Raw genomic sequence first — 17697 nt, 5'->3', positions numbered from 1 at the left:
AGTAGAGACAGAGTTTCTCCATGTTGGTCAGGCTGGTCTTGAACTCCTGACGTCAGGTGATCTGCCCGCCTCGGCCTCCCAAAGTGCTGGAATTACAGGCGTGAGGGACCGCACCCAGCCCTTCTATTTATTCTTAAGTCACGTATTAATCCATTTTATCATAATTTTCAGTTAACATTCGTGTACATATCCTTTCCTTCCTAGGGTAAATTTCCTAAACATGGAATTGCTGAGGAAAAAGGCTTATGATTTGACACTTTAAGAGATATTTCCAAATCAACCTGTAAAAATATCATACGAGTTTACATTCTGAGTGGTGTATGAGCCAGAAATAACGACTTTAAATACATTTTTTCTAGTATATCACACTAGTTTTGGGGTTATTAAAGTAGGAATAATACTTTTAACAACCTCCTAGAGTGCTTTGCAACCCACATATTGCATACTGCCTTCTGTGAAAGCTGGCTATCTATTTGTTTTCTCTCTCCTGCTAGAGTTCCTTGAGGGCAGGGATTTCCATCCTTTATATTTTTGTGTTCTTTAAGGGACCCTGAATAAAGTCAGTACTCAATAAATACTTTGTTGAATGTCATTTGCTAAATATATTTTACTCATGGCTAGGACATAGATTGTAGCCAAAACTGTCCAAGGATTCATCATCAGTGATTCACAATTATGCAACCAAGAAGCAGGACTAAATTTTAGATGTTCTTCAGTTATTTAGTGTCAAAGCTTGCTTTCCTCAGACACAGTGAAAAGGGTGGTTGGTTATTTAACTGTAATGAATTCTTGACTTTTTTTACTGCCAATGTGACAGGTACTTTTCATGGGGAATAAAATACTGATACACAATTTAAAGGGACCATCTCTGCCAGAATGGATTCTTTAGTTACAGTTTTTTTTTTCTTTCCCAATGAGCTACAGAAAAATAGAAAATATCTTGGATCCATGTGAATTTGCATAGCTGCCTTCTGAAAAAATGTCCTAATGCTGTGACTTTATATATTCTTATCTTTTTTTTTTTTTTTTTTTTTTTTTGAGACAGAGTCTTGCTCTGTCGCCCAGGCTAGAGGGCAGTGGTGCTATCCCAGCTCACTGCAACCTCCGCCTCCCAGGTTCAAGCAATTCTCCTGCCTTAGCCTCCTGAGTAGCTGGGATTAGCAGGCGCCACCACGCCCAGCTAATTTTTGTATTTTTAGTAGAGACGGGGGTTTCACCATGTTAGTCAGGCTGGTCTCAAACCCCTAACCTCGTGATCTACCCACCTTGGCCTCCTAAAGTGCTGGGATTACAGAAGTGAACCACTGTGCCCGGCCCTATATATTCTTGTCTACAGGATTCCTTCTACTTCATTCTTATTCTAGGTGGGTAGAACAGGTTTCAGTTTTCTAGATGATGAAAGAAGTACTGAAATGTTGAGATCCCATAGCTACTTAGGGGTAGAAATGCAATTTAGAAACAAGATCACCTGACTCCTATTGAGTTTGTCTTTCCTTAATATTACAAAGTGATCCCATCCTGGCATAAAATATAACCCTCTTGGCAATTCATTACTTTAAATTTCATATTATGACTTTTTTTTAAAACTCCTGTTTTTTTTCCTAAGGACCTGACAATGTTCCTGTATTGTGGAATAGCCTGCAGGAGAAAATTCTTTTGGTGCTATAGGCTGCTGTCAACCTATGTTACTAAGACACGGTGAGTTTTAGCCAACCTGAGCTTTGATTATTCTGTATGGCCCATTAAATTATTGTGATATTATGATTTTACATATATAATTAGGTTTATGATTATATATACATTATATATTATGTTTGTGTGTGTGTATGTATGTATATATATGTGTATATATATATTCATCTGTGTTTTCTGGCTCATAATTCCTATGGCCCTTATTACAGTCTTTTGTTATAATGTGGGGCACTTTAGACCTCAGGGGCAGGCCTCAGGAAACAAAATCTCTTGTACCTTCTCCTGTCCTCCTTTTACCTGCCCATGGCAGGACTCTAATCTGATTGTGGGTCCAAAGACCCTAATTCCAGAGAGGGTTGTGCCCCATACTCTGGAGGAAGGAAGGCTGCACAGAGAGGCCAAGGAGAACCTGAACAGACAGACATTGCTGGGTTTCCGGTCAGTCTGTTAGTATGAAATCATAACCATTTTGTCCAATCACATTTCTACATGGTTGTCAATCATGCCTATGTAATGAAGCCTCCATAAAAACCCAAAAGGACAGGGTTCAGAGAGCCTCTGGATAGCTGAACACATGGAAGTTCCTGGAGGGTGGTGCACCCAGGGAGGCATGGAAGCTCCACACCCTCCCCCCACATACCTGGCCTAAATGCATCTCTTTATTTGTATCCTTTGTAATATCCTTTATAATAAACCAGTAAACATAAAAAAAGTATTTTTTAAATTTTTTTAGAGATGGAGTTTCACTCTGTCAGGCTGAAGTGCAGTGGTACGATCTTGGCTCACTGCAGCCTTGATCTCCTGGGGTCAAGTGATCCTCCCACCTCAAACCCCAAGTAGCTGGGACTACAGGCACATGCCACCATGCCTGGCTAATTTTTGTATCTTTGTGTAGAGACAGAGTTTTGCCATGTTGTCCATGCTGGTCTGAACTCCTGAACTCTGGCAATCCACCTGCCTTGACCTCCCAAAGTGTTGGGATTACAGGCATGAGCCACCACACCTGGCCAAAAAATTTTAAACTAAATATCCAATGATATCTAAAATATCTCACACACTTGAATATAAGTTCTATTAAGATCAGACTTTGTCTTTCCACTGTAGTACCCCTACTTCATAAAACAGTGCCTGGCACATGGTAGGCACTAAAGTACTGTTGAATGAATGAACAGTAAGGGAGAAATTAAGTAAATTAAGGTACTATAATAGAATAATAAACATGTTAAAACTATATTGTTCTATACCTGTCACTTCAGATGAGAAAAACTGTATTGAATAATATTTCATGAAGTTTCCTGTAAATAAGGTAGATAACCCCACCCCCTCTCCCCAAGAACTAAACTTCAGTGAAAGGTAGAGTAGGAAATAAAAATCTACAATAGCACATGAAGATGATAAAGACTTTTTTGTCTCAGCCTGGAGAAATTAGAAATCTGTGAATTTGAAATCACTAGACTGCTTTCATACACTTTTGGGGGTTAAATTTATACTATCCGTGTGGTGTGGTCCTAGAACCCTTAACCTAAGAAATAATTTTTTTTTTTCTTTTTTTTCTTTTTGAGACAGGATCTTGCTCTGTCACACAGGCTGGAGTGCAGTGGTATGATCATAGCTCACTGCAGCGTCAACCTCCCAGGCTGAATCAATTCTCCCACCAAGTAGCTAGGATCACATGCGTAGCTACTTGTGCACCACCATGCCTGGCATGCATATATATATATATATATATTTTTTTTTTTTTTGAGGCGGAGTCTTGCTCTGTTGCCCAAGCTGGAGTGCAGTGGCGCGATCTCGGCTCACTGCAAGCTCCGTCTCCTGGGTTCACACCATTCTCCTGCCTCAGCCTCCCGAGTAGCTGGGACTACAGGTGCCCACCAGCACACCCGGCTAATTTTTTGTATTTTTAGTAGAGACAGGGTTTCACCGTGTTAGCCAGGATGGTCTCAATCTCCTGACCTCGTGATCTGCCTGCCTCGGCCTCCCAAAGTGCTGGGATTACAGGCGTGAGCCACTGCGCCCGGCCAATATTTTTTTTTATTGTTTGTAAGCTAGGGTCTTGCTATGTTGCCCAGGCTAGTCTTAGACTCCTGGGCTCAAGCAATCCTCCTGCCTCTACCTCCCAAAGTGCTGGGATTATAGGCATGAGCCACCATGCCCAGCCTAAGAAATGAATTTAAGTAGTAACCTTGGACTGAAAATACCCCTGGGGCACCATGTAAACACAAATATAAAACTCCTTAGGAAGTATATACTCACAACCAGTGATTCCTACATATAAAGCCCTACCAAGCATGAGTGCCCAGTCCAAAATTTAGAGGCATATAAAGGCTGGGTGCAGTGGCTCACACCTGTAATCCCAGCACTTTGGGAAGCCAAGGTGGGCAGATCACTTGAGGTCAGGAATTTGAGACCAGGTTGGCCAACATGGTGAAACCCTATCTCTACTAAAAATAGAAAAATTAGCCAGGTATGGTGGTGTGCACCTGTAGTTACAGCTACTCAGGAGGCTGAGGTGGGAGAGTCACTTGAACCTGGGAGGTGGAGGTTGCAATGAGCCGAGATCATGTCACTGCACTCCAGCCTGTGTGATAGAGTGTCTCGAAAAAAAAAAAAATTAGAAGCACATAAACATAAAATCCTACATGAACAAGGGTGAACAAACAACAAAATTGTGACACTTGTTTCAGATATTGTTGGATGTTTAGGTTGCTTGTACTCCTGTAACAAACTACAAGAATTTTTTTTTTTTCTTTTTTTGAGACGGAGTCTTGTTATGTTGCCAGGCTGGACTGCAGTGACGTGATCTTGGCTCACTGCAACCTCTGCCTCACCAGTTGAAGTGATTCTCCTGCCTCAACCTCCCGAGTAGCTGGGACTACAGATGCACGCCACCACACCCAGCTAATTTTTGTATTTTTAGTTGAGACAGGGTTTCACCATGTTGGCCAGGATGGTCTCTATCTCTTGACCTTGTGATCCACCCACCTTGGCCTCCCAAAGTGCTGGGATTACAGGAGTATGCCACAGCGCCCAGCCAAGAATAGTAACATGATTATTGAATAGAGTTTAAGTATGTTAAAGTGATTAAATAGGCCGGGCGCAGTGGCTCAAGCCTGTAATCCCAGCACTTTGGGAGGCCGAGACGGGCGGATCATGAGGTCAGGAGATCAAGACCATCCTGGCTAACACGGTGAAACCCCATCTCTACTAAAAAAAAAAAACAAACAACAAAAAACTAGCCGGGCGAGGTGGCGGGTGCCTGTAGTCCCAGCTACTCAGGAGGCTGAGGCAGGAGAATGGCGTGAACCCAGGAGGCGGAGCTTGCAGTGAGCTGAGATCCGGCCACTGCACTCCAGCCTGGGCGACAGAGCAAGACTCTGTCTCAAAAAAAAAAAAAAGTGATTAAATAAATCTATTTAAGAATGAATAAAAATAATGAGGCCAGGCACGGTAGCTCACACCTGTAATCCCAGCACTTTGGAGGCCAAAATGGGTGGATCACCTGAGGTCAGGAGTTCGAGACCAGCCTGGCCAACATAGCAAAACCCCATCTCTACTAAAAATACCAAAATTAGCTAGGTATGGTGGCGGACACCTGTAATCCCAGCTACTTGGGAGGCTGAGGCAAGGGAATCACTTGAACCCGGGAGGCAGAGTTTGCAGTGAGCCGAGATCACGCCACTGCACTCCAGCCTGGAAAACAAGAGCGAAATTCTGTCTCAAAACAAAAACAGAGAAAAGAATAAAAGTCTATCAATAAAGAATATGATGTGAAAATGTTTACATATGTTTAAGAAAAAAGGCTACAAATTAGTAGGTTTGATGGATTCTAAATATATATGTATTGATATATAATATTAATCACTTAAGAGAATTCCAAGGTGTAAACAGTGATTATCCCTGAGGGGTGGGATTTTGATGATTTCCTTTTAAAAAAATTGACAATTGTATATTCTGATTATTAAAGACTATTTTTTACTGTTAAAATAAGGAAAAACTTTGTTTTAAAATAATCTAAATATTTTCAGCTTTGATCATCGTAGCAACTTCCATGCTATTATAACTGAAAAGGGAAAATAAATTTTTGAAAATAAGAGTTCCTGATCCAGAGGAGTGTAAGGAACTTTTGGATCTCAATTCCAGTTCCAGTAAGGCCTTGGGTCTAAGACCTTAACCTGGGTGTTTTTGTAGGTGTTTTGCTTTTTAGGGTCATTAGGGCAAGTACAGGTTGTACCACTCTTTCTGTTCTTTTACGATGGCAGCAGTGTTTGTTCTATTGTTTATATTTGGTAACTTCTGAGTGACACATGTCTCTCCTTTGACATGCATTGAGTCTTTGCCCCAGGAGGCTACAGTGACTCATAATAAGTTTAAAAATATCACAAGTCTTAAAAGATCAGGTTTCTTTTGTCTTCTATTTATAAAGAGCTCATTGTAACCCCTTTTATCACAGTCAGAATAGGTTCTGAAAGATACCACTGGGTGCATTTGTCTTTTTGCTTTTTATTTTCATGTTGAGCCAGCTCTGCCTACTAGTATTACAAGAGTTCTCAGGTCCCACAGGAAATATCTGCAAACTATTTTTCCAACTTGACAAAAGCAGCCAGTTTTTTACCTGAGCGTCTGTTTTAGGGCTTTTGACAGGCAAAAATGGCTAACCCCAAGGCCCCAGGGGAATCTGCATTCTGTCCCTGCTGTTCACAAGGATTTGAAGGGAGAGACTCAGCCCACCCTTAATGAAGGTACTGGAAAAGCCTGGTACTTACCCCATTACTATTGCCTTTTTTTGAGAAACCAAGAATAGGAGGATGTTCCCTTTTTCCACATTTTCATTTTGGCTACTGAAAATACTATGGCTGGGCACGGTGGCACACGCCTGTAAATTCCAGCACTTTGGGAGGCCGAGGGTAGATCACTTGAGGTCAGGAGTTCGAAACCAGCCTGGCCAACATGATGAAACCCCACCTCTACTAAAATACGAAAATTAGCTGGGCATGCTGGAGCATGCCTATAATCCCAGGTACTCGGGAGGCTGAGGCACGAGAATTGGCTGAACCTGGGAGGCAGAAGCTGCAGTCAGCCGAGATCATGCCACTGCACTCCAGCCTGGGTGACAGAGTGAGACTCTGTCTCAAAAAAAAAAAAAAGAAAGAAAGAAAATGAAAATACTATCCTTATTAAATAGGTTAAGTATAGGTTTCATCAGTGCTCCCTTTGTCTTTTTTTTTTTTTTTTTTTGAGACGGAGTCTTGCTCTGTCACCCAGCCTGGAGTGCAGTGGCGTGATCTCTGCTCACTGCAACCTTCGCCTCCCAGGTTCAAATGATTCTTCTGCCTCAGCCTCCTGAGTAGCTGGGACTACAGGCGCGTGCCACCATGCCCAGCTAATTATTGTATTTTTAGTAGAGACAGGGTTTCACCATATTGGCCAGGCTGGTCTTGAACTCCTGACTTCGTGATCCACCTGCCTTGGCCTCCCAAAGTGCTGGGATTACAGGCGTGAGCCACTGCGCCCGGCCAGGTGCTCCCTGTGCTAGAGATAAGGAGTTAATGGTATCTACTTCGGGATCTAGATGTTTGAAATAAGGGTACATTGAAGGTAAAATTTGTTCTTTATCTTCCCTAGATTGAATGAGGGTCACTGAAGATACAGTGTTTACTCTTTGTCTGCTGTGAAAAAGTTTGTTCCCATCTCTAGGTATTTTGTGGTTGATGTTTTATCACTGTACTTGTTTTCCTTTCACTCCACTGCATGTAAATTCTTGCCTCACAGTGTAATATTGGCAGAGTACCTTGAAGGTCAATTCAGTAAATATTTATTACCCTTGAAGTTCAATTCAATAAATATTTATTGAATCGAGCCATTCAATATGCTAACTACAGAGATACAGAGCTGAGTAAAGCATACATTCCCCTTAAGGAGATCATAGTCTCTCAGAGGAGACAGACAAATGAACAAATAAACCAGTAGTGCAACCACAGAAGCATAGGTGAGGTACACAGTAAGACAAAGGAGGGAATGAATGATTACCTATAGCCACCTCAAACCCTTTTTGGAGCAAATTAGGTTGTAAATAAATAAAGGGAAATAACCATGGTAGGAGAGGGATGCAGCGGCAGCATTCTCAAAGATGAACGCTATACAGGTAACTAAGCGTGGTTTTGTAATGGTTTATTTCCCAAATACAGGTATTTATTTGAACTGAAGGAAGATGATGATGCATGTAAAAAAGCCCAGCAAACAGGAGCGTTTTACCTCTTTCATGGTCTGGCTCCTCTGCTTCAGACTTCAGCACATCAATACCTGGCCCCCCGACATAGCCTGTTAGGTAAGTCCAGAGTGGACCAGTGGTGTTGACCAGCCTGTGGCCACTAAGCAGAATTCAGCCCATAATGAATTCTAAGAAAGATCCTTGAACTTTGGAGTCTAGATTTTTCAAAAAGCTTTTGAGTCTCATGCTTGTATAACTGCTTCTGCCAACTAATAATTTATTTTATGAACTCTAGTTGTCCAGTCAAATATTATTTGGTGATGAAATGAACCACTAATGCCTTAAACCAGGGGTTGGTAAAACTGCTGTCCAAATTGTACCTACCTGTTTTGTAAATTAATTTTTATTGGAACATAGCCATACTCATTCATTGACATATTGTTTATAGCTACTTTTGCACTACAGTGCAGAGTTGTGACAGAGACTGTATGACTCACAAAGCCTAAAATATTTAGTATCTCTTTCCAGAAAGTTTGCCTATCTTTGCCTTAGAGCAGTGAATTCCAGCCTCCACTGAGGTATACACTATTATGCTAATTAAGAGTTCTATCATGGCCGGGCAAGGTGACTCACACTTGTAATCCCAGCACTTTGGGAGGCTGAGGCAGGAGGATCACGAGGTCAAGACATTGAGACCAACCTGGCTAACAAGTCTCTACTAAAAAATACAAAAAAATTAGCCGGGCGTGGTGGCGGGCGCCTGTAGACCCAGCTACTTGGGAGGCTGAGGCAGGAGAATGGCATGAACCTGGGAGGCGGAGCTTGCAGTGAGCCGAGATCGCGCCACTGCACTCCAACCTGGGCGACAGAGAGAGACTCTGTCTCAAAAAAAAAAAAGAGTTCCATCATAACTTCATTTTTATTAGAAGGGTCAAGATTAAAAGTGAATTAAAATAAATTTGCTTTTAGAACTCTTTTAGCATATATAACTAAAGATATCTAAGCCACTGAGATTTGTCATTCAAAATGCAAACTTTGGCTGGGTTGGGTGGCTCATGCCTGTAACCCCAGCACTTTGGGAGGCTAAGGTCGGTGGATTGCTTGAGCCCAGGAGTTCAAAACCAGCCTGGGCAACATAGTGAGACCCTGTCTCTACCCAGGAACAAAAAATTAGTCGAGCCTGGTGGTGTCTCAAAGACAGAAAACAAAATGTGAACTTTCAGTTTTATATGAGTCACTATATACTGACTAACTTCTGTATTGCCAGTGAATTTCCCCCATAGGTTAGAAGTTGGAGTACTTGGATAGGTAGTTTCTAGCAGTGCAGAAGAATCTGAGGACTCCATCAGAAGGCACTATACATTATTTAGAGATTTAGCAATGTTTATGTTGTATTATGATTTTTTTTGTGTTATGTTATATTATGAACAAATAAATATGAGTCCCTCATGAACAAGTGTATAGGATTTCTCCCTACACAGCACTCATCTCTTAGAGATTGGCATCTCAGATGAGTATTTTACTCTACTTTGGTCCACAAAAGTAGCACATTCTGGAGGTTAATTACAGAACTGGTTTGGTCTTTAACTGCAGCCTTGAACTCCTGGGCTCAAGAGATCCTCCCACCTCTGCCTTCCAAGTTTTTGGAACTACAGGTGTGCACTTCACTGCACCCGGCTGATTTTATTTTTTGTAGAGACAAGGTCTTGCTGTGTTGCCCAGGCTGGTCTCAAACTCCTGGCTTCAAGCGATCCTCCCTGCCCCCCAGCCTTGGTCTCTACCATTTTAAGTGTGACACTTATTTTTTTTTCAATGACTTAATAAGTTAACTATCATGCATCTTACTATCTAGGGGATATTTTCCTTTCATGATACAGTCATAGAGTAATACAATGTTATACAAGAATTCCTTCTTTGGTCTAAAGTCCTCAGATTGCTAAGGAGAAAACAGGCCTGGAAAGGTTAAACGGTTAGACCAAGGTTACATAGCTAATTAGCTGCAGCTGGAAGCCAAGTATACCTACTTTAAGCTGAAGCAGACGATTTTCAGTGAGTCTAATATGGCTGTAGTGATTTAATAGAAACCCTTGTGTTTTGCTTTTCTCCCTTCTGTTTCTTAGAGTTGGAAAGGCTCCTGGGTAAATTTGGACAGGATGCACAAAGAATAGAAGATTCTGTGTTGATTGGATGCTCTGAGCAGCAGGAGGCATGGTTTGCTCTGGATCTAGGTCTGGATAGCTCCTTTTCCATAAGAGGTACATAACATTATTCCTAATGGGTACTTCCCAGTGGTCTTCAGAATTTGGGATTTCACGTAATGGTAAAATTTAAAGGAAAATTTGGGGAATACGAAAGGCTATCAACTTTCTATTTTTTTAAAAAGGACATTAAAAATACTGTCATCTGCTATCATCATTTAAATGAAAATAAAGGATATTTTAATACCTTCTAAGTTAGGTGATGGGTACATGAATGTTTATGGTATTAGTCTCTGTACCATTATACTTTTCATTTATTGAGACAATGTCTTGCTGTCGCCCAGGCTGGAGTGCAGTGGTACAATCACAACTCACTGCAGCCTTGCCCCCCTGGGCTCAAGTAATCCTCCCACCTCAGCCTCCTGAGTAGCTGGGACCATAGGCATGTACTACCATGCCTGGCTAATTTTTAATTTTTTTTTAAATAGAGATGGGAGTCTCCTTATGTTGCTCAGGCTGTTCTCAAATTCCTGGGCGCAAGCAATCCTCCCTCCTTGGCCTCCCAAAGTGCTAAGATTATAGGTATAAGCCACCACACCTGGCCTATACATTTTATATATATATATATATAATTTTTTTTTTTTTTTTTTGAGGCAGAGTTTCACTCTTGTTGCCCAGGCTGGAATGCAATGGCACAATCTCAGCTCACCGCAGCCTCTACCTCCCGGGTTCAAGCGATTCTCCTGCCTCAGCCTCCCTAGTAGCTGGGATTACAGGCATGTGCCACCAGGCCTGGCTAATTTTGTATTTTTAGTAGAGACTGGGTTTCTCCATGTTGGTCAGGCTGGTCTCGAACTCCTGACCTCAGGTGATTTGCCTGCCTCAGCCTCCCAAAGTGCTGGGATTACAGGCAGGAGCCACGGCGCCCGGTCACATTTTGTATATTTCAATATTTCATAAGAAATGTTAAAAAAAACTTATGACATCATTCTTATTTCTTTTATGAATACAGGTGAATAAAAATGTTTCCATAGAGTAGCTCTGGGTCCACAGACCTGCCGTTGGGAACCACTTTGCTATTGGCTCATGGCTCCTGTCAGGCTTTCCTTCTGTCTTTAATGGTCTAGGTATAAATGTCGTGATGCTGGGATGAGGTTCAGATAGGAGCCATGAGGTCCCACTTCATCTCTTTTCCAAGGATAAGCTAATGCAAATGTTCTTGTTGCCCCGAAGAAGATCTTGAGACATACTATGTGCTAATGTTTCCCAAACTGGCCTGAATATAAGAATCACCTGGTGCTTGTTAAAAACTAGAGATTGCTGGGCCTCACTCCATGCCAGCTGCTTTAGAATCTCCAGGTAGGGGCTTGAGAATCTTGCTTTTTAAAAAAATTTTATGTATATATTTATTTATTTTGAGATGGAATTTTGCTGTCACCCAGGCTGGAGTGCAATGGTACAATCTCGGTTCACTGCAACCTCTGTCTCCTGGGTTCAAGTGATTCTCCTGCCTCAGCCTCCCGAGTAGCTGGGATTACAGGCACCCACCACCAAGCCCGGCTAAGTTTTGTGTTTTTAGTACAGACAGGGTTTCACCATGTTGGCCAGGCTGGTCTCGAACTCCTGACTTCACGTGATTCACCCTGCTCGACTTCCCAAAGTGCCGTGCCTGGCCTTTTTTAAATTTTAGAGATGGGGTCTTGCTGGAGTGCAGTGGCTATTCACAGGTGTGATCATAGTGTACTGTATGTAGCCTGGAACTCCTAATGGCCTGAAGCCATCCTCCTGCCCCCACCTCCTGAGTAGCTGGGACTACAGGCACACACCCCCACACCCAGCTGAGAACCTGGATATATTTTACTTTCTCCAGTTCAATCTCAAGAGGCAAGTTTGGGAAACACTATTTTAACAGGACAGACTGGAGAGAGGCCCTGAAGCAAAGTTTGTCATTGTTTAATTTCATTATCTTTTCTAATTTTCTAGCCTCCTTACACAAACCTGAAATGGAGACAGAGCTCAAGGGGTCTTTCATTGAGCTGAGAAAGGCTCTCTTTCAACTCAATGCAAGGGATGCCTCCATGCTGTCCACGGTAGATTCTGGTTTCTCATTCTGCAGGAAATTTAGTAGAGCACTATGTGTGGGTAAATCCACGAGTCCAAGGCTACAGTGACGTTTGATTTCTTCTTTTGCAGATTCTAGTCCTTTCTACAAACACTGGCAGGACAATGTGCTGTAGGAAGATTGCTTATTCTCCCTTCTTTTGCCCTTGTTTTTGGCAGAACCACTGTCAAGATCATTGTCTCCTAAAGACATGCAGATCTATGGCAATAGGATCTGACAGCCTCATAAACATTTTTAATGACCCACACAGCATGACATACAGCATCATGTTTTCCCTAAGAGAAATTACTTTACATTGCTTTAATGACTTGCCCTCACAGCTTTAGATTTCACTTGCTAAAGTATTTTGATTGTGCATTTAATTTAAAAAGAAACTTCTAAATATTTTTTTAGTCGCAAAAAATTCCAACTTTACTGGGGAGGAGAACATTTTAGGATGTTCAACTATACTGGGAATGTTTTATTTTTAAGCTGGTTAGTGAATGCATGGGTGTTCATTTTATTACCTTATATACTTTATATGTTTTAAATCATAATACATTTAAAAATATGCTTTCTTTTATTCAGATTTCTGATGCTAGAGGAATATGTTCAGTTAGTTTACTTGTCCTAAAATTTAAACAGTAACCATTTAAATTACGTGGGCTGGAAAGAGATTGGCATTTCCCTGTGAGTTGTTCCAGATAGTGTAGGCCCAGTGCTGTTAAAGATGAGCCCCGCATTCTCTACAAATGAAACCAGGCCCATATTTGTGTCCCTAGGCTCAAGCTCTTCTCCGCTGGCATGATGCTCATCAGTTCTGCAGCAGAAGTGGGCAGCCCACCAAGAAGAACGTGGCTGGCAGCAAGCGTGTGTGCCCTTCCAATAATATCATCTATTATCCACAGGTAAGTATTGCTGTAAGAGGACAGTAATCCAAGAAGACTGTGCACTGCTTTGTCCTGGGGAAGAAAGCCTGTGCAGTTCCTTAATTATACATTGCTTTAGCTCATTGGCAGGCCCCCAAGTGCCAGCATCTCAGTTTCCATTCCCCTTTCCTAGATGGCTCCTGTGGTGATCACGCTGGTGTCAGATGGGACCCGATGCCTGCTTGCCCGCCAAAGCTCCTTTCCCAAGGGAATGTATTCTGCCTTGGCAGGCTTTTGTGATATAGGTAAGGAGTTAAAGGGATATACAGGTGACACTGGAAGATACACAATCTTACTAATACAATCTTCTCTGTCTTGTTGCTATGGAGTTTGGATTCCCAAGCACATTCTTTTCTATCATGTCAAGAAAACTGCCTTCTGGCATTATATATATATATATAATTTCTGGCATTATAAACACACACACACACACATATATAAAATTTTTTCCTTTCCTTTTTTTTTTGAGACAGAGTCTCACCCTGTTGTTCAAGCTAGAGTGCAGTGGCACAATCATGGCTCATTGCAGCCTCAACCTTCTGGGCTCAAGCAATGCTCCCACCTCAGCCTCCTGAATAGCTAGGACTACAGACGCAGGCTATCATGCCCGGCTAATTTTTAAAAATTTTTGTAGACACAGGATCTCGCTGTGTTGCCTAGGCCAGTCCTGAACTCCTGGCTTCAAGTGGCCTGCCTGCCTTGACCTCCCAATGTGTTGGGATTACAGATGTGAGCCACACAATTTTTTTAGGCAAATTTTCAAACATAGGAGATTGTTGAAAGAATTATACAGTGAACACCCATACACCCACTACCCAGATTCTATAATTTTTTTTCCTCTTCACATGTAGGCATTTGTTTGTAGGGAGGCCACAAGCTTCGTGCCTCTCATCACAATGACCCCAGATTCCTGTTGGGTGTGTTATAAACAGAGGAGCCATTCTTTAGGCCCCCTGCTCTGAGCACACCCCTAGATTCCATAAATTTTTACTACACTTTATCACAAAGCTGTTCATCTATCCATTAATTAATCTATCTTATTTTTTGATGCACAGATTTAAGATATTAGTACACTTCTTCCTATTTCAGCAGGCATAACATTAGCTAAAATTCAGTATTTATTTACAGGTTGGTTTTTTTCTCTAGTCTATTGGGGTCAAATTTGCAAATGGTGAAAAGTGGAATTTTATGAAAGCTGAGGGCAGTAGTGCCTCCTACTGTCACCCTTACTTTGCATTATAATAACTAACCTAGCAGGCTTAAGCACTGTGGTTCAACACACAGCTCTGGACCTGATTCTTATTGTTGGAATGACTCGGAGTTTTAGGACACTCCCAAGAGCATTTCATTGAAACTTTGGAGCCAGTGTTGTGTGCCTTTCTCAAATGGGCTGTCTGTATCACCCTTCTAGCTACAGGGCTGTCCTGAATTAATCTGAGTGCTTGTAGGTGAAAGTGTGGAAGAGACCATCCATCGAGAAGTTGCAGAAGAGGTGGGATTGGAGGTGGAAAGCCTGCAGTACTGTGCATCCCAGCACTGGCCCTTTCCTAGTGGCTCACTCATGATTGCTTGCCATGCAACTGTGAAACCAGGGCAAACAGAAGTAAGTTCTTATGTTTCCCTTATGCTGTGATAGTTCTTTTGCTTCGTCTAATCTGCTCATCAGCAAGTACTTATTAAGCACTTGTCTAGTCCAGCATCATCTAGATTATATAAACATTTGTAAAATATGATTTAGGGCTGAGCACGGTGGCTCATGCCGGTAATCCCAACACTTTGGGAGACTGAGGTGGGCGGATCACTTGAGGTTAGGAGTTCAAGACCAGCCTGGCCAACATGGCAAAACCCCATCTCTACTGAAAATACAAAAATTAAGGCCGGGCGCGGGTGGCTCATGCCTGTAATCTGAGCACTTTGGGAGGCTGAGGTAGGTGGATCACAAGGTCAGGTGTTCAAGACCAGCCTGGCCAAGATAGTGAAACCTCATCTCAACTAAAAATACAAAAATTGGCTGGGCGTGGTGGCAGGCGCCTGTAGTCCCAGCTACTTGGGAGGCTGAGGCAGGAGAATTGCTTGAACCCAGGAGGTGGAGATTGCGGTGAACTGAGGTCGAGCCATTGCACTCCAGCCTGGGCAACGGCAAGAATGCATCTCGAAAATAAATAAATTAATTAATTAAATTAAATATGATTTATGCCCTCAAGGAATTTGCAGCCTATTAAAGGAAGCAAATAATCTCCATTCTTCCTTGCATATATGTCAGTCATGAGAGAATTTCTTTTCTTTTTTTTTTTTTTTTTTTTGAGACTGAGTCTTACTCTGTCACCCAGCCTGAGTGCAGTGGCACAATCTCAGCTCACTGCAACCTCCGCCTCCTGGGTTCAAGTGATTCTCCTGCTTCAGCAGAGAAGTATATACCCTTGAAATTATCAAACCATCATCACTCTCAATGCCATAAGCTTATTCATCACCTACAAAAGTGTCCTTCCACCTTTTATTTTTCTCCCACCCCACTATTGTTTTTTTTATTTTGTGGTAAAAGCACTTGACGTGAGATCTATTTTCTTAGCAAATTTTTATGTGTATAATATAGTATTCTTAATTGTAGACCTTATGGTATACAGATCTTCAAAACTTATTTTGCATGACTGACACCTTGTACCCTCTGACCAGTGGCCACCCCCGCCATTTTCCCTTCTCTTCAGCCCCTGGCAACCACCACTCTACTCTCTGCTTCTATAAGTTTGCCTATTTTAGATTCCACATATAAGTGAGATCATACAATATTTGTCTTTCTGTGTCTGGCTTATTTCACTTAGCATGTCCTTTGGACCCATCTATCTTGTTGCAAATGCAGGATTTCCTTCCTTTTTAAGGCTGAATAATATTCTATTCTATGTATATACCACATTTTCTTTATCTTCATCCATTGTGAATAATGCTGCAGTGAACATGGGAGTGCAGATACCTCTTCAAGATCCAGATTTCAGTCCCTTTGGACATATATCCAGAAGTGGGTTGCTAGATCAAAGGGTCATTCTATTTTTAATTTTTTGAGGAACCTCCATATCTTTTTCCATAGTAGGTGCACCAACTTACATTCCCCCCAACAGTATACATGGGTTTCCTTTTCTCTACATCCTTACCAATACCTGCTGTCCTTTGTACTTTTTTAATAGTAGCCATTAAAGAAGGTATAATAGTAGCCATCAAAGAAGGTATGAGGTGTTCATTTGCATTTGCCTGATTATTAGTGATGTTGAGCACCTTTTCACACACCTGTTGGCCATTTGAATATCTTCTTTGGAGAAATGTCTATTTAGATCCTTTGCCCATTTTTAAGTTGGCTTATTTATTTTTTGGTATTAAGTTGTAGGAGTTCCTTAAATATTTTGGATATTAACTCCTTATTAGATATAGGGTCTGCAAATATTTTCTCCCATTCTGCAGGTTGTCTCTTCACTCTGTTGATAGATTCCCTGACTCTGCAGAAGCTTTAGTTTGATAGAATCCCTACTTGTCTATCTTTGCTTTTCTTGCCTGTGCTTTTGGTGTCATATCTAAGAGACCGCTGCCCAGTCTAATGTCTAGAAATTTATTCCTTTATGTTTTCTTCTAAGAGTTTTATTGTTTCAAGTTTTACATTTAAGTCTTTAATCCGGGATAAGGGTCCAATTTTGCATGTGGATATCTGATGTTCCCAACACAGTTTTTTTTTTTTTGAGACGGAGTCTGGCTCTGTTGCCCAGGCTGGAGTGCAGTGGCTGGATCTCAGCTCACTGCAAGCCCTGCCTCCCGGGTTCACGCCATTCTCCTGCCTCAGCCCCCCGAGTAGCTGGGAGTACAGGTGCCCGCCACCTCGCCCGGCTAATTTTTTTTGTATTTTTAGTAGAGACGGGGTTTCACCATGTTAGCCAGGATGGTCTCGATCTCCTGACCTCGTGATCCACCCGTCTCGGCCTCCCAAAGTGCTGGGAATACAGGCTTGAGCCACCGCGCCCGGCCCCAACACAGTTTTTATGAGACAATTTATCTTTTATTGTCAGGACTTAAGAGTGTCTTACATATAGTAGGCACACAATCAGGCATCATTTAATGACTGACTGCAGGATTGGTCTTACTGCTCAAGTCAGTTAGGATGCTGGGAACTAAAAATAGAGTCTCACTCTTGTCGCCCAGGCTGGAGTGCAGTGGCACGATCTCAGCTCAGTGCAACCTTTGCCTCCCGGGTTCAAGCAATTCTCCTGCTCAGCCACCTGAGTAGCTAGGATTACAGGTGCCTGCCAGCATGCCTGGCTAATTTTTGTATTTTTATTAGAAACGGGGTTCCACCATGTTGGCCAGGCTGGTCTCAAACTCCTGACCTCAGGTGATCCTTCCACCTCAGCCTCCCAAAGTGCTGGGATTATGGGCATAAGCCACCATGCCTGGCTAGACATTGTCTTATCCAATGTCATCTTGCACTTCCCTGACCGATGGTCTCTGCCTGCCGAAGTTTGCCTATTGTATGTTTTGGTTTTTATAGAATCTTTTATAGAATATCTAATCTATTTCAGCTTCCTCAGC

The 17697-nt window shown here is 42.1% G+C and overlaps 1 protein-coding gene and 1 non-coding gene across 5 annotated transcripts in view; one reads left to right on the top strand and one right to left on the bottom strand.

Moving 5' to 3' along the window:
* NUDT13 (nudix hydrolase 13) overlaps positions 1 to 17697 on the top strand; it is a 29161-nt gene that overhangs the window by 9578 nt on the left and 1886 nt on the right. Inside the window, exons 2-9 of one of the 4 annotated variants that reach the window (XM_025397534.1) lie at positions 1607 to 1698; positions 7318 to 7389; positions 7881 to 8020; positions 10024 to 10158; positions 12085 to 12191; positions 12985 to 13110; positions 13265 to 13376; positions 14580 to 14734. In XM_025397534.1, the coding sequence (XP_025253319.1) occupies positions 12105 to 12191; positions 12985 to 13110; positions 13265 to 13376; positions 14580 to 14734 (480 nt within the window). In that variant the 5' untranslated portion in view covers positions 1607 to 1698; positions 7318 to 7389; positions 7881 to 8020; positions 10024 to 10158; positions 12085 to 12104. The remainder of the gene's footprint in view (positions 1 to 1606; positions 1699 to 7317; positions 7390 to 7880; positions 8021 to 10023; positions 10159 to 12084; positions 12192 to 12984; positions 13111 to 13264; positions 13377 to 14579; positions 14735 to 17697) is intronic. The other 3 variants (XM_025397532.1, XM_025397536.1, XM_025397535.1) reach the window with 3 other exon arrangements.
* LOC112632290 lies at positions 13975 to 14102 on the bottom strand. Its single transcript, XR_003121348.1, has one exon. It is a non-coding gene; the product is annotated as a small nucleolar RNA SNORA11 (small nucleolar RNA).

This window comes from Theropithecus gelada, chromosome 9 (assembly GCF_003255815.1).
Source record: "Theropithecus gelada isolate Dixy chromosome 9, Tgel_1.0, whole genome shotgun sequence".
Classification (NCBI taxonomy): domain Eukaryota; kingdom Metazoa; phylum Chordata; class Mammalia; order Primates; family Cercopithecidae; genus Theropithecus; species Theropithecus gelada.
This window is presented reverse-complemented; position numbering and strand designations above follow the sequence as displayed.